Raw genomic sequence first — 17,805 nt, 5'->3', positions numbered from 1 at the left:
GGTGAATGAATCTCTTTTTGCTCGTCGCGGTCGAAAATCGAGCGGAAAGACGCCGGTGTCCGGCGCCGGCAATCTGACCGCGGCAGCTGGTAGCCATGGACAAATTGTCCGACTATAGGCGGCAGGATCCTGATGGGGCAGGCAGCTTGAGTACGGTACTTACTGCCCCGATGGAGATGGGAGAATTGGGATATCCAGTGTATTCATCGGATTGGTCACTGTGTTATTTTGGCTTTATCTGCAAGGTGAAGAAACAACTACATGGTGGACGATATTGGGCCCGCCTCGATATTGAAAATGTTGTTCGCGAACACATCAACCACTTCAGACATGGTGCTGCCGATCGTATTCGACGAAGGGCTGTGCGATATGTCGATATATCGATATCGTCGATATCGAAATCAGCTTATATCGATAATCGATACCGCAAAAATATCGACGTCGATATATCGATATTGTCGATATATCGATATTGTCGATATTCGATATCGACATCCGATATGGTCGATATTCGATATCGATATTCAATATCGTCAATATTCGATATCGATATCCAATATTGTCGATATTTGATATCGATATGCGATATCGTCGATATTCGATATCGATATCGATATCCGATATCGTCGATAACGATACTTAATATGGATATCAATGTTGTTGATATCGATATTCGATTACGATATTGATATTATCGATATTCGATATTGGTGTTTGACACTGTCTCGAAAAAATCGCTGCTGGTTTTGCTTTATATATATAACGCTTTTTGGCTCGCGATATTTGCATTTCTTAACCGAATGAAACCAAACTGCACGATACTCGTATGAGGCAGAAAAACGCCCCGTTTCATGAGTTAAATTAATGTAGGGCTTGGGGACTATGCCCTCCAACATTCCATGCTAATATGTAATTTTCTTTGTTGACTTCATTTCTTAACAGAATAAAACCAAATTTACACAGGATTAGTATGGGTTAAAAATTTGGTTCCTTTTGAAGATAGTCCAAATCGGCGGTGGGGTAGGGATGTTTCTACGTCTACTTAATCCACCTAAATATTGTATATTTAACTTACATTATCGGCTGCACTTCTTCACCGAATCAAACTAAACTTGTGCAAAAATTATATTGGGCAGAAATGATATTCCTTTCGAAGATAAAGCCAAAACCAGTGCAGAGCCCGGGAGTTATACCCTCCAAAATATTTCTCATCATTAACAGGCTGCATTCCTTAACCGGATCAACTTGATATCCTCACTCCAATTAATATTTGTGCTGTATTGCCATTGCGAGTGAAGAATCAAATGCCAGTGCTAATATTTGCTTAAATCTAAACAGACAGGGAAACAAGAATTTACTCGTTTTCTGTGCAAAGTAGTAATTTTCCGTTTATTTGTATGTGGTTATTAGATGTAAGTTGAGCCGCATGACTCAGTCCACTAAAACATACAAAAGCCTGCATTCTGTCATTATATTCTGTTTAGGTAGTATCAACACTTCTCTATTTCTTTGAATTGGCTTAAGTATTAGAATATGCATTATTAGGTGCACTATTATTAGGAATGACTTAGAACCTTTCTAAATTGATTTCATAAGCAAAACTGAATAATGGTATAAGCTTTAGCCTAAATTTAATGAAAACATCAACACTTTTAGATATGAGTTTGCACAAAACCAATAATAATAAACCTCTGCAGTTCATGTGGGAGATGTCACGTCATTGCATAAAGCTCTTTAATACAAAATATTATCAATTTAATGATACCATGAAAGAGATCTCGATTGATCGCGTAGTTTTTTAACTTGAATATTAAAATAGAATACTACAAAAGAATAAGTCCAAGTGTTAAATTTGTAAAGCCAATGGATTAGCTTAGAAGAACACAAACACATACATCACACACAGAGAGAAAAATGAACAATAACTGTCTTGTTTAGAAATATACCTATTAGCACTGAGTTTTCAACTAGAAATGTATGATGCATTGAAGTTCATGACACTGCTATTTAGGAACGAACTTTTTAATTCATGGAAAGAAAATAAGTTGTTTCGCATGTTCTGCACTAAGTGAAGTACGAGCACGAGTTACGATATTGCATCCACAACTAAATACTCTTTCTGATAGAACGCTGGTAGCTACACAAACACTTACGAGCCAGAAGAGCTAATTTTGGAAAGCCACTGTCAGATTTCCTCCAGTGAAGGTTTTCTTCCATATCTGTAGGCAGTGGTGCTATTCTAATTTTTTAACAGCTGGTTATACAGAAGGTCGATCCGCGTATATGTGTCCAATTTTATACCCGTACCCCTGACCATAGAAGCGACCAAACCAAGTGGTTAAACGCGTGTGCTATACCTGGAGGTCCATTCTATCGTCTGCCAAGCAGGGTTGAAATAAGAAACGTTTTTTTAAAACAAAAACAAAAAGAACGTTTTTTTCTGTTTAAAACGTGTTTTTTTTGTTTAAAACATTTTAAACGTTCTTTAGCCCCGAATATTCTTTAGCCCCGAACGTTCTTTAGCCCCGAATATTTAAACGTTCTTTAGCCCCGAACCAAATTTTTAACCCATACTAATCCTGTGTAAATTTGGTTTTATTCTGTTAAGAAATGAAGTCAACAAAGAAAATTACATATTAGCATGGAATGTTGGGGGGCATAGTCCCCAAGCCCTACATTAATTTAGCTCATGAAACGGGGCATGAAACGGGGCTTTAAACGTCTAAACACACACAAAAAACATATTTAAAATGTTTATTTTGTTTAAAACAATAATCTAAATAGCCATATATATTACATTTTTACACTCTTAGGTATTGCTTCCCATCTATATTCAAACGCTAGACCAAATTTCGGGAACTTCCCTAATCTCGATCCGTAGGGATGCGTTCGAGACGAGACGAGACAGAATTTTCGTGACAAAATTCGAGTCGAGACACAGCTCTTCCTATAGAGAACTATACATTTTTCGAGTCGAGACATCACTTTTACAGCACATTTTCGAGACGAGGCAGCCTCAAATCTTGTCTCCTGCGCATCCCTATCCGCCCAAATGTTCAGCCTCAAATCTTGTCTCGTGCGCATCCCTATCCGCCCAAATGTTCAATTCCGGATAAAGAAATCGGGATTTTACCGATCTCCGTTCACGGAATATGTAGTTTAGTTTCTTTGTGTTACGTTCTACTGGTCGTCTGCATTCTTGATCTTTAAACGCCCATTGACGCAACTGTTGTATCAGGGCTTTAAACCTCAATGACTCAGTCTTAAACCTCAAATTAAGGCTGTGAGATGGTTTTGGTACCAATTTATTCCTGAAAGATGCAGCTTTGCTGGTGTGTATTTTATGTCAAGGGCAGGATGGTAAATATCGGTTTTTTCAACAGTTTTTTTGGGGGGCCATTCCTCCTCTTGGGGGATAGATTCATAATAATTCTTACATGAAGGAATGAAGTAGGCCACTACAGGGTAATATCGTGTATTTGTACTTCTTGCTTATATGGAGCAGCAGGAAGGGGCAAAGTTAGCCAATTTTTGGAGTTTAAGTTTTTTTTGACGTAAATTACACTTATTTTTACAACAAACATCAATAGCTCAGCCTCTAATTAAGCTAGAAAGATGATTTGGTACCAACGTATTTTTGAGGGATGAAGCTTCCCGTCAGTTGCATTTTATGTTTATAGGGGGTACGTATGTACGGCCGAGAAAGGAAGGATGAAGTTCGATTTTTGAATTTTTCATCAAATTTTTTTCATCAGGTTTTGGCGGGTATTCCTCCCCCGTTTGTGGCCATAAAAATTGGTATGTGAAGCAATGAGGTAGTCCCTACATGATAGTAACCTGTATGTGTACTTGTTGGTTATAGAGGAAGAGGGGGTCAAATTTGGTTAATTTACATTTATTTTCGGGACGATCCCATATAACACAAGATATATTTCACTGAAGTGGTCTACAAGCATAATTCTTGTTCGTATACATGATGTGTTCAGCAAAAATGATTTGCATATGGACGTGGTACTATAGTAAGGGAGGGGAGAGAATGTCTAATTCAATGAATGTTTTCTGCGCATATATATATATATTGAAAATATTTCCTACATAAAACGAATTCATTACGCAATGGCAGCAATGGCTACCATTTCATATATTATAGTCACAAGTATGTGGCCTACATATTCATTATTTTGTCAGCGTAGGGTGACTGCAAGGGTTGCCAGGGCCCCGCAAAGTCAATATTTTCATATTTTTAATGATTTTTATGTCTGTTCTACGAATACGGCGGGTATTTCACGAATGTTACCTCGTTGGAATTTGTGGTTTATAAGCTTTCAAATGGTGTATAACTCATGACTCTGTGATAATTAGGGGGTCATCAGAGTCCCGAACGTAAGAGTCTACCATTTTGTTAAAATCCCTGGCGGGCGTCTAGAGTTAATTGTGTTGTTAGGCCGTAGACATTAACCATTATTAGCTACCCATGTTGCAGATAGAGATGTATCTTCAAAACTGTTTAGTTAAAATATGTCATTTGCTCCTTGTAGGCTAGCCACTGCTCCTTTCTATGAGTTGTATTGTATTTGCCAGAGCATTTCTTCTAGCTTATGATGTGAGAACTCTTCATTATTATGGAAATGATAGTGATCAAAAAATACCCAAGTTTTGAATTTGTGAATTTGGATCTTAGAATAGTGTATGGTGTGTTTAACCTCCGTTATTCTTGAAAATTAAGAAATATTGAAATACTTTATTTGACTTTCTGTTGGTTTAGTTATACACACATTGATGTGCAGAATATCGTTCAGTAATTGCTGTTATAATAAGAATATAACTCTGCTTGTAATTTACTCCATGCACAAATCCTGCTGAGAATGGGTTGTTTGTTAGAAAATTAAATTAACTTACTCAATCTGATATTTTAGTTGTTTTAAACATGTTCAAACACTATAAAAAAAAAGTTTAAAACAATTTGTTTAAAACGTTTAAAACAAACTGAATATAACAACAGCCGTCGTTTTAAACATGTTTTAAACACTTGTTTTAAACATTTTGTTTTAAACATATCAACCCTGTTGCCAGCCAAGCGAAACTGTGTATCGTGTGCATCATGGCTCTAAAGGTGAACCGTTTTTCGAAGGGCTACGTAATTGGACTTTTCCACGCCAAATATTCGGTTTCTAAAATTCAAAAGCAGTGCAAAGAAAATGGTTGTGCATTGGGTTCGACGACTATCAAGAACATAATCAAGCAGTATAAAAAGAAGACATACCAGGTAAGCATTCACCCACTAAGGAGTCGGGGAAGCGAACGTGTACCACAGTGACTCCACAAGTAGCTCAGAAGTTGCGGCGAATGGCCTTACAAGAAAATCCCCCTCCGCAACGTGTGATGGCAGCTCGACTCCACATACCACAGTCAACTGTTAACCGCTCCCTGAGTGGGAAATTAAACCTCCGGAGGGTCTTTAAAAGTCATGGACATTACCTAAGTGCGGCCCATCGCCGTGAGAGAAAGACCAACAGCAGGCGCCTCTATGAACGCCATCTATCTGGGGAAAAGTGGAAGTTTGGGGCCACACTAGATGAAGCATAGGCATATCTATCAGATTGTGGCAAAATTCGCTCGATAACTTACACTTCGCGAGATGCAAAAAGCCGTCCTGCGTTCATCCGTCATTGCAAAGCAACTTTCTCGAAAGGTTGTCGCCGGTTATTCTAATCAGGGCAAGTTAACAATTCGTCAGGTCCCTAAAAACTGTAAAATCAACTCTGCATTCTTTCAGCAACATATACTGACCCCAATTTATACAGAAGATCTGCCTCGTTTGTATGGGCATGCCATAAAGCAAGTGTCTGTGCATATGGATAAGGCCTCCTCACATACATCTCGTTCTACCCAGAACTTTCTAAAGCAGATGGAGACAGACACCGGTATTCGTGCTATTCCATTTCATGATATACCAGTGAAATCACCAGATGTCAGTCCCATGGATTTCTGCGGGTTTGGTCTACTGGAAAGGGCACTTTCTTCTCGTCGTGTCACTACTCTCGGGGGCCTGTGGAAAGCCTGCCGGGAGGAATGGGAGAAGATTCCACTTCCTGTACTTCGTCGTAGTCTTCTACAGTGGAAGTTACGGTGCAGGGCTATTGCCAGAACACATGGCCAACACATTGAGGCCAACCGATGGTGGTCCCATGGATTTTCATAAGGTTAGTGCTATTTCAAAATTGGACACATATAAGCGGATCGACCTTCTGTATATATATGAGAAATAGATAGTAGATGGATACATAGAAAGATCTTAGGAAGCAAATCATATAAGATAGACAAAAGCAAATTTTTCACTGGATACCACAAGTGACAACTAGAGACCTACACAGCAACCTAATATAAGGTGTTGTGACGAAATTAGGTAGCACCACCAATATCTTGGAAACGAATTATCCAAAATAGATGTTTGTCAAGAAGTATTGGAAACACCTTATCCCAGCAATGGATCAACAATTATTGATAATGGTATGTATGCATTTCAAATGTAAATAACCCTCAGCACTGCACTGATGTGATCCCAGTTTTCATTCTCGAAATCTAACCAGCCCATTTGAAATTAAGAAAAAATCGCTTATATCTTGTTCTGAGAGATCATATATTTGTAGGAATTTCTAACAACAAAGCTAAACAAACTGAAACTTGCTCGTTTTTTTGGTATAACTGGGTAAAATTTACTGTTATGTCTGGGTATAACAAACGGTTTAGCAAACTCGAAATATATTAACAACCGGTTCTAGCGAACCGGCTGAATAGCACCATTGTCTAGATGGCACTGAAAGATATGCATCGATTTCCTGTTGCAGTAAGGCATCAAATGATTAGCACAAAAGAGAAACGGGGATTCCCCTTATTTTGTTTTTGTTGATCTGGTACGTCATTCGTCCATCTCTGAAATGAAATGAAATTTTTGAGTTTTACGTCCACGCTTATGCCGGTTAGGCTAAGGAGACGGTGATAATGAGGAATGAAAATGGTGGAATGAAGAAAGTGGGAGAACCCCGAGGTAACCCACGCAACGGTGTCTGTCCACCACAAAGTTCACTTGGAGGAAGCAGGGTTTGAACCCGGGACCTCATGCACCAGAGGTGAACGCTCTACCATTGAGCTACCGCGGCTCCTATCGCCCATATCTGGATCAAGTATTTTTTGTGCATGTTATAGAAAGAACTTCTCTCTCTCTCTCTCAAACGCATACTGCCACACGTGCACATTCACAAATGGATATACATGAAATAAACAGTTACACACACACACACACAAAATCACGCATATTCTATGTCACCCAGATTTACTCTCATTATTTCTGCAATGATGACCAATATGATAGCTGGGAAAGAAATTAAATGACTATTTTTATTAACTTTTTCTGAGGAAAGAGTGGTGTATTAGAAGGAACACAAGTCTGTTTTCTGTGCCTAACAAGTATTCTAAGATATCCCCCATTGAAACGTTTTGAGACCAGATTGTCTATATCAACATGAATATTCAAGATCAATCAATATGTTGAATATCCATAGTTGATGTTGTCGATATCAATATTGGATGTTGTCGATGTCGATATCGATATATCTATTCGATATCGATATCAGAAAAATATCGAATGTCGATATCGAAATTTCGGTATCGCACAGCCCTAATTCGATGTCTTCCACATCGTTGCCAGCAAGCTGTGGACAATGCAGATGATTATTTTGTGATTTATCATAATGAGACGGTCTTTTTAATAACATGTGTATGTCACAGCGTTCCTTGGAATATCTTTCATGATTCCTACCAACAAAATATTCATTATAGATACTCTTTCAGTTGTATACAGCTGTACATCACATTTTTAATACATCCTATTGTCGAAATAATACTGGGTTGCCATGACTTACTCCTCAATCCTCAAAAAACATTCTGGTTGCAATGCATATTTAGAAAAGTCCTTAAGGACTAAGTTGAAAGGGAGTTCGTCTTTGGAATTACAGGAGAGCTATTTTTAAGGTATTCGGGAACTTACCAATTAAAACAGTGGAAAAACACATAATTTTCCCTTTAAATTTTGCGTTAAAGAACATCTAATAATTTTGTTCACATACACAGAACCAGCGATATTCTGTTACGTGTAACATACTGTATACCTAACACCACATACATCAAAATGTGATGTTCAGTATACACTTTATATGTAAAAACACCACACTCCAGAGGCTGATGTAATTACTTTCAGAAAAAGAAATTGGTGCGATCATGGTATATTAAATTGTTTAACTAATGTGAGCGAAGTGAGTGACATTATTGTCTGGTGTAAGATGATATTTGAACTGCATACCCGGTAGTTTAATATTCTCTTATACATCTGCATTTTAGGATTATATTTAAGATTCATCTTTAAATGCATACGAAAGATACGAACACACAAAGTAGAAAGTTGGAGATATCTTGATGAAGACTCCCTACAAGGTTCGCGACACAGTTGTCCCGCCCCTTGGGACCAAACCTAGTGGACATTGTAGACCTTGACTCCCGATGTGCGGAATGGGTTGGCATTCACCAGACTAAAGCCAGGTTTAGTAGTAACCGCCATTGGAACGTCGCCAAGCAGTCCGCCAAGCATGCCCGTGGCTACAGAAAAACTGACCGTAGTTTGTGAAAGCGTTGTTTTGTGCTGTTTCGCGCTGGTTCTTGCTGTTTCTTTGCAAGTGTGTGTTTTAACGCTGTTGTAGTCGTATGGCAACGGCTGGGAAGAGAGTTTTGTATTACATTAGCAGTGCGTTTGGACTGATTGTGTGGACTCTGCATCCTGTGAGTGTGGATCAAGAGTGACTGATTATAGTGGACTCTACTTTAAGCGTAATATGTTTGACAGATAGACTTGTGTGGGATCTCGAATAAGCGACATGGCTACGCAGGTGACGAATAAAATCAATCCTGCGAACATTGTTCACCTCCTCCAGGAGCGCCTGCGCACACGGGAATTTGCGCAGTCACGACCAAATCAACAGGAAATCGAACTGGCTAATATTGTTTGGGGCACGGTCCTGGCTGCAAACTGCGGTGATGTTTATGATGTCGAAGTCATGGAAACATTGGACATTGGATGTGTGGGGCGTGACAGTGATGAGAATTTCCAAATTGTGGTTGACGATTCGCATACCGAAGCAACTTCTGTCGATTCTCCTTACAAATCAAGTCCTACAAAGCGGCGTAGAGCATCTAGTGAAGGTCTTACTGCCAAACAAAAGTTCAAAGCCATTTCCTTGAGGACAAACGATTTTCACCAAGACAAGAAGACTTGGAAAACTGTGAAGTACGTCATGTCCAAATGCTCGTTCCTTAGCAGTAATGAAGACTCGGCTCGGAAATCAACAAACCGTTGGCTCGAAGCACATCAAAGAGGAGGTAGTCGGGAGGAAAAACTGCGAGATGTCTACGAGCATATTTATGACAAGTTCATTAAAGCCAGAGAGTATCGCGAAATCATCGATGACACTCGAATCAAGTACTGAGCAAATGCAAGAGCGAAAGAACTCGGTGGTATTCCGAATTCCAAAGCAAGCGACCGCTGGATTCAAAGATTCAAGCGCACCTACGACTTGACATCACGTAAAATCACGAAACTCATCACACGTTAAAAGTTGATCAAACGAACCGAGGAATTGGAAACATTCCGAGTGCGGGTCAATGGCAAGATCGAGCGGTACGGTGTCGATAGCTTTTTCAACATGGATCAGTCTGGTTTTCAACTGGAAATGCACACAGGGCGTAGTTTGGCAATCAAAGGTTCACGGCACATCGAAGTCGGTATTTCTTGCCAAAACGTTGATTCTACTAAGCGCAGTTACACAATTCAACCGATTCTGTGTGCTAACGGAACTTTACATCCAATGTTATTCATCGTACTCAAGGAAACATCTGGTAAAATTCCTGCTAATCCAAGACCACCCCTCGCAACATTTGCAAATCTTTACGTTGTCGCCTCAAAGTTCGGAAAATGACCAAAGAGCTCCTGGAAAAGTGCTGCAAAGATGTTTACCCCAACGCAGCACCTCGAGATCGAGTGTCGTGTCTGATCATCGACTCGTGGAAGCCATACGCGGACATTGATAGTATGTTTCCGACTGGAATGACTGTTGACATCCAACAAGTTCCGGAAGGATGTACGGACAAAGGACAGCCGCTTGATGTTCGCCACTGCCATCAACGTAAAGTTTTCCAACGATACATCGAGGACCACATCTTGTGCGACGAGCCCGACATTCATTTGAAACCGAGGAATCAAATAATGAAACGACAATCTTTAATACATCATCAACTGTGCTCTCCTAGATTTCGTGAAATGAATCGTTGGGCTTGGACAAAGGCTGGCTTCGACGTCGGCGATCACTCCCAAAAAGTTCTGCTTCGATCAAATTACAGGTGAATGTTTCACTTGTGATGTAGCTACTTTTATTGTATGTACTTGGTGTAAAAAGAACTTGTGTTCCAGACATTTGTATTATGATCATCATTACAATGACAATCTTGAAGATTATGTCGAGTAGAATTACTGAATGATATTCAGTACTCATTTTCTTTGCAACCGAAAATAAATGGTTTATGTTAGGCCCAGAGTAGCCAAAATGGTCGTGTTTGTTAGCTATAGTGTACTACATCCTATGACACCTACATTGTTAAGTTGCGCCTTGTAGGGGTCGATAAGGAAGAGTTAGAACTTTTCCGCATTTATTCTTGCTCCACCTAAACCGGACGTCAGACGGGGTCAACTTGGGTGTTACATTACTGTACTCATAGAGTATTAATTGCGGATATATAGAAATGAACCCTAACCACCCTGGGGAGGTCCGAATCGAACAGTTCTACAAAAGTTACAACGACGTTTACTCCTAAACCAGGCTTTAGTCTGGCGAATGCCAACCCATTCCGCACATCGGGACTCAAGGTCTACAATGTCCACTAGGTTTGGTCCCAAAAGGGGCGGGACAACTGTGTCGCGAACCTTGTTAGTCCTTTCGTGAGTACGCCACAGTTCACACAGGAATTTTATTTGTTTTTCAGACATCTACAGACCCATTGGTCCATGAATTGTATCAGAAGAAAGTGTTCCCTCCGAAAGCTAAGGAACCAGCGTTTTATCACCCGGACGTTGGGATACGACGCATGAAAACCGAGCCATTTGCCTTCCACGCTGAAGTGGCTAGCGTTTACAAAATAATAGACGATACCTTTTCTGAACAAGCTAAATGCTCGTTGACGGAAATAAGTTTATTTCCTCCAGCTGTCAGCGCGATACCAATAAGGAAACACTCACCGTACAAAAAAATGATCACATATGGGTAAGTACAAGGCAGTAGTGGATCAGATGAACAAAATTTTAGACTTGTATGGCAATTATGCAGAAATATTTATTGCAAAAGAACATGTACACTCTAAAAAGATTAATTCAAAGATATAAGATTAAAATTGAAGAGTTAATAATAATTTTAGGAACCATAGTGTGTGTACTGTCCTATTGCTCGTGTGATAATAAAGGGCTTGATGGAATATGTTTTAAGATAAGTTTAACTTCAATAGATGTAGTGTTATTGAGACTGAGATTGTTGGCCACGAATAACTACCGCATCTTTTAGAGATATGATTTTTTTTTGTTCTTAAAAACGACGCATGAGGATTTATCATTTTGTTCATCTCGATTAAATCTATTGATTGTTACATGTCTCAGATTTCGACTTTTGAAAAAAAAAATGAAATGAAATCTTCAAGTTTTACGTCCCACGGTTATGCCGGCTAGGCTAAAGGAGACGGTAATGATGAGATATGAAGGAAATGGTGGAATGAAGGAAGTGGGGAAAACGGGAAAACCCTTTGAAAAACCCAAGCAAAATCGTAAATACGCCACTGAGTACAGTTTATATTACTGAATGTGTATATTCTTTTCACAAGTAAATCCATAAGCAAATGAGAAAAAAAACTGTTTCTGGGCGGGTGAACTGATTAATTGAGTTTATCGAAATATATTACTAATTCTTTTCTAATTTTAATCGAGCGAAGCGAATAATTGACACTAGTAATAAATATAATGGATAAATGTACAAAGGTGAGATATGTAACAATTAGTAGATCTAATCGAGTTAAACGAAATAATATGCATAAGGGTAAGTTCTTATGCGCAGTATTTTTCGTAATGGGATATACATATATGGGAGGGTACGGAGTATACCCATCTAATATTTTTTAGTCTAGCGTGCCTTAAATTTACGAAAGAATGATCCTGTACGATCATACGTCAAATTTGTGAAAACGGTCTAGCGTATACCCACCCAAAATTGTACAATACGAAGCAAAAAACCTGCAACATGAAAGTTTAAGTTCATTGTGAAACTACGCCAACAACATAGGCAACCAACCTAACGTCTTTGTGGCACTGATCACGCCAGGATAACCTTCGGCTTCGTCCCCCTGCACACTTCGTTTGGAGCAAGAAATGCATAGACCACGTGACTACAAACCACAAATTTCTCACAAGATGCAGTAATAGATTGAGGTTCTTCTCATTTCTCTTCTCATTTTACATCCTCAGTTTTAAAGAGAGAGAAAGAGAAAAAGGTCAACGTGATAAAAACTAAATAAAGAGGAATATGCGAAATATAAAGGAAAAGAAAACGTGCGCATATATTGACAAATGACACATGCACTTCAAAGGAGACCACCTCAAATTTTGTTATGAACCATATATAATAACTGTGAGAATCAGCAAACCACAAAGACATAATTACACATAGTAAGTGTTATATAACACATATTTATTTAAACAAATAAGAATGCTTGCAGAAAGCTGAAAATGTCTTTAAAATCTCAACCATAACTGAAACAAGAGATTACTTCTCTATTGTTTTTCTTCGTAGCATCCATCTACATGGAGAAATGAGAAAGAGAGAACATCTTAAGAGATTCGCACGTATACAATATCGGAAACTGCTAAATGGAAAAAATTACAGTCTTTGGATGGGATTCGAACCCAGAACCATAGTGTTAGAAATCCCACACTCTACCGATGTAGCTAGTCTGACAGTAATACCCTGTTCCTCCATCATTACCTATGAAAGATGGAATGGAGTCTGCAGAAAACTACGTCTAACATGTCCACGACAGACCGCCTATAACCTATGTCTAATTGGTACTTAAAAAAGCTAGTTCTACACGTGCATAGAAAAGTAAAATCAAATGAGTAGTTAGTACACATCACTTTGTCTGTCTCACTCTATCTCTGACTATAGAAATAGAGGAAGAAGAAAAAAATATAGAGGTGAGAACACAGGAAGAACAAGCAAAAATATAAGTTGCAGGAAACTGAATATCAAGGAGAGAAAGAGAGAGACATAGAGACAGAGAGAAAAATAGAGGGAACGGAGCAAATGATTTAATATACACCGGAAAAGAAGGTTCACAACTGTGCTATACATTTAATGTATTGAATACTCTGCAGGCCCGTATCCACGGGGGGGGGGGATAGGGGGGTCGGCCCCCCCCCCCTAAACTTTGGCTGGCCCCAATAAAGGTTTCACGATAGGCTTGCAAATGAACTATAATATGGTGATGAAGTATAATATGATTGGGTCGGGCTCCCCCTAACTTCGGCCGCCCCCCCTAAATTTGTGGGCTGGCTACGGGCCTGATACTCTGTTTCTTCTAAATTGTTTGCTAGATGACAAATATTAATTTGTAAAAACGTAGCAAATGCCCGCGTTGTCTTGTTTTCTTACTGTTTCAGTAATAGTGGAAAACGTGGTTTATGCAACATAATAAATTACTAATTTTCTCACAACAACCATGTAGATGTTGTTGATGATTTTGAGTTTAACGTCCGTTCAGCAGCGAGATTATATGAGACGTTGACCTACTTATTAACGTGGAATCCGAACCATATGAGCTGCTGCCGGGAATCGAAGCAACCATGTACTGTTGGTAAGAAATTTCTAAGCAAAAGAAAAAACTGATCAGCAAAATACATAAAACGATAGTCCTGCAAACTATTACTTAAAGAGAATTTATTGTAAAATCAATACATCCATGTGGAGGTATATAGTCGTAAAGTGATTAGAAAACTTAATATTAAACTGTCGATCACATTGTTTTACTTATTTGAATTCAATGTCGTATAGATTCGGTTTTAGCTCTAGAGTTCAGCGTTCTTACTTCGATTCTTAACTTGTTGGAAATATGCATTAATCGAAATTATAAAAATATACGAAATTTAACTGGCTAAAAGAAGAGAATAACATAAAAATCCGGATTAGAGTATTACAATAAACATGTGTATTGTCTTTAGGGTTTGCAAGTCATAGCTTATAGGAATTACAGAAAAAACGTTCGTTGTGAAAGCACAAGAAAAAAAACAGAGAATAGGTACAAACCTCAGGTGGGTTTGAACACGAGAAGGCGGAGGTAGTAGACTACTCTACTAAACCGCTCGGCTATATCTTAATTCTCTAGTACCTTTTGAAAAATATTGTCTAGAGTATTTGCACTTTACTTGTTTCGGTTTTGTTGTTTGTCATATAATGTATACGAGTGGCGAATAATAGAATAGAACTGTTTTAGACGAGTATGAACAAATTTCCCGGACAAGTTGTAATCTTATATGTATCTAAATTGCACAAATAAATCAGATTAAATCTGTAAAGTGCTTCGTGGGTTTTGATGGAAGTTAACTGTTGCATAGTTACGAGTTTTTGTTTATGCCCACCACTCGATGGAAGTTATGTTCTTGAAAGATAGTAACTGCTACTATATTCTAATGTATTGGATTTAAAAAAATGGAAAATATTTTGTTACTAACAGTGAGTGAGTATTTTTGCGTACAACAACAGTTGATTACAGGCACATCTACTTCTTCGGCGCATGTCTTTCATAATACGACGTCATGTATAGCAATATTGTGCATTATCCTATATTCAAAGACGTTTTTAGCACTTTTACTTTTGTGTAAGAATGGCGCAATATGATCATTCTTTACGTGAGAGTGTTATCGCTCTTATTGAACATGCAGGATTGAGTGTTCCTGAAGCAGGCGCTCGATTAGGAGTGCATCGTGCAACAGCGTTCAGATGGTGGAAAAAATATGAGGAAACTGGAAGGCTAACTCGAAAATCTGGAAGTGGTCGGCCACGAGTGTCCTCACCGACACAAGACCAACGATTAGTTGATCAATGCTGTCGACAGCCTTTCATGTGTGCCCGACAACTGCAGCAGTCTACCGCCTTTCCAGGTGATGTAACTACAGTCCGACGGCGACTTCGGGCCGCAGGCTTAAGGTCCTTCCGGGCTGCTGTTAAGGAGAGATTGACAGAAGATCACAAAGTCGATAGACTGGCGTTTGCAGAGCTAAATATTACTTGTCACTGGGACACTGTTGTCTTTACAGATGAAAAAATATTTTCCACTGGAAACTTTGGGTCAACACGTGTGTATCGCCCATCTGGAAGACGGTTTGATCTGGATATATGGCCCGTTCAGCGCGAATGGGTCATGTGACGATTCACTGTTGGGGATGGATGTGCGAGACTGCAGGTTGAGGTGGTATCCATCGAATTATAGGCCGACTTAATGGTAAAAAAATGATCTTCTCGACTTTATGCTCCCTGAAATAAAAGCACATGTTGCCGACGACGTACTCTAATCCGGATTTTTATGTTATTCTCTTCTTTTAGCCAGTTAAATTTCGTATATTTTTATAATTTCGATTAATGCATATTTCCAACAAGTTAAGAATCGAAGTAAGAACGCTGAAATCTAGAGCTAAAACCGAATCTATACGACATTGAATTCAAATAAGTAAAACAATGTGATCGACAGTTTAATATTAAGTTTTCTAATCACTTTACGACTATATACCGCCACATGGATGTATTGATTTTACAATAAATTCTCTTTAAGTAATAGTTTGCAGGACTATCGTTTTATGTATTTTGCTGATCAGTTTTTTCTTTTGCTTAGAAATTTCTTACCAACACTGCATGGTTGCTTCGATTCCCGGCAGCAGCTCATATGGTTCGGATTCCACGTTAATAAGTAGGTCAACGTCTCATATAATCTCGCTGCTGAACGGACGTTAAACTCAAAATCATCAACAACATCTACATGGTTGTTGTGGGAAAATTAGTAATTTATTATGTTGCATAAACCACGTTTTCCACTATTACTGAAACAGTAAGAAAACAAGACAACGCGGGCATTTGCTACGTTTTTACAAATTAATATTTGTCATCTAGCAAGCAATTTAGAAGAAACAGAGTATGGCCCGTAGCCAGCCCACAAATTTAGGGGGGGGGGCGGCCGAAGTTAGGGGGAGCCCGACCCAATCATATTATACTTCATCACCATATTATAGTTCATTTGCAAGCCTATCGTGAAACCTTTATTGGGGCCAGCCAAAGTTTAGGGGGGCCCGGCCCCCCTAGCCCCCCCCCGTGGATACGGGCCTGCAGAGTATTCAATACATTAAATGTATAGCACAGTTGTGAACCTTCTTTTCCGGTGTATATTAAATCATTTGCTCCGTTCCCTCTATTTTTCTCTCTGTCTCTATGTCTCTCTCTCTCTCTCCTTGATATTCAGTTTCCTGCAACTTATATTTTTGCTTGTTCTTCCTGTGTTCTCACCTCTATATTTTTTTCTTCTTCCTCTATTTCTATAGTCAGAGATAGAGTGAGACAGACAAAGTGATGTGTACTAACTACTCATTTGATTTTACTTTTCTATGCACGTGTAGAACTAGCTTTTTTAAGTACCAATTAGACATAGGTTATAGGCGGTCTGTCGTGGACATGTTAGACGTAGTTTTCTGCAGACTCCATTCCATCTTTCATAGGTAATGATGGAGGAACGGGTATTACTGTCAGACTAGCTACATCGGTAGAGTGTGGGATTTCTAACACTATGGTTCTGGGTTCGAATCCCATCCAAAGACTGTATTTTTTTCCATTTAGCAGTTTCCGATATTGTATACGTGCGAATCTCTTAAGATGTTCTCTCTTTCTCATTTCTCCATGTAGATGGATGCTACGAAGAAAAACAATAGAGAAGTAATCTCTTGTTTCAGTTATGGTTGAGATTTTAAAGACATTTTCAGCTTTCTGCAAGCATTTTTATTTGTTTAAATAAATATGTGTTATATAACACTTACTATGTGTAATTATGTCTTTGTGGTTTGCTGATTCTCACAGTTATTATATATGGTTCATAACAAAATTTGAGGTGGTCTCCTTTGAAGTGCATGTGTCATTTGTCAATATATGCGCACGTTTTCTTTTCCTTTATATTTCGCATATTCCTCTTTATTTAGTTTTTATCACGTTGACCTTTTTCTCTTTCTCTCTCTTTAAAACTGAGGATGTAAAATGAGAAGAGAAATGAGAAGAACCTCAATCTATTACTGCATCTTGTGAGAAATTTGTGGTTTGTAGTCACGTGGTCTATGCATTTCTTGCTCCAAACGAAGTGTGCAGGGGACGAAGCCGAAGGTTATCCTGGCGTGATCAGTGCCACAAAGACGTTAGGTTGGTTGCCTATGTTGTTGGCGTAGTTTCACAATGAACTTAAACTCTCATGTTGCAGGTTTTTGCTTCGTATTGTACCACTATATCACTGGCAAATACTATCATAGATTTGATATTGATTTCGTAATATATTTAACAAGTTGTCATTCCGTTGAAAATCTAAATAGTAGGTGAATTCTGTTTACGGATTCTTTAAACTTTTACGTATTGTATACAGGTA

General features: G+C 38.7%; 1 protein-coding gene across 1 annotated transcript in view; it reads left to right on the top strand.

Annotated features, from left to right (window-relative positions):
* LOC145661415 (ionotropic receptor 75a-like) overlaps nucleotides 1-17,805 on the top strand; it is a 134,122-nt gene that overhangs the window by 81,758 nt on the left and 34,559 nt on the right. The window contains exon 8 of the mRNA XM_081726717.1: nucleotides 11,086-11,363. Within this exon, the coding sequence (XP_081582843.1) occupies nucleotides 11,086-11,363 (278 nt within the window). The remainder of the gene's footprint in view (nucleotides 1-11,085; nucleotides 11,364-17,805) is intronic.

Source organism: Thermobia domestica, chromosome 10 (genome assembly GCF_964235325.1).
Source record: "Thermobia domestica chromosome 10, izTheDome1.hap1.1, whole genome shotgun sequence".
NCBI classification, from domain to species: domain Eukaryota; kingdom Metazoa; phylum Arthropoda; class Insecta; order Zygentoma; family Lepismatidae; genus Thermobia; species Thermobia domestica.
This window is presented reverse-complemented; position numbering and strand designations above follow the sequence as displayed.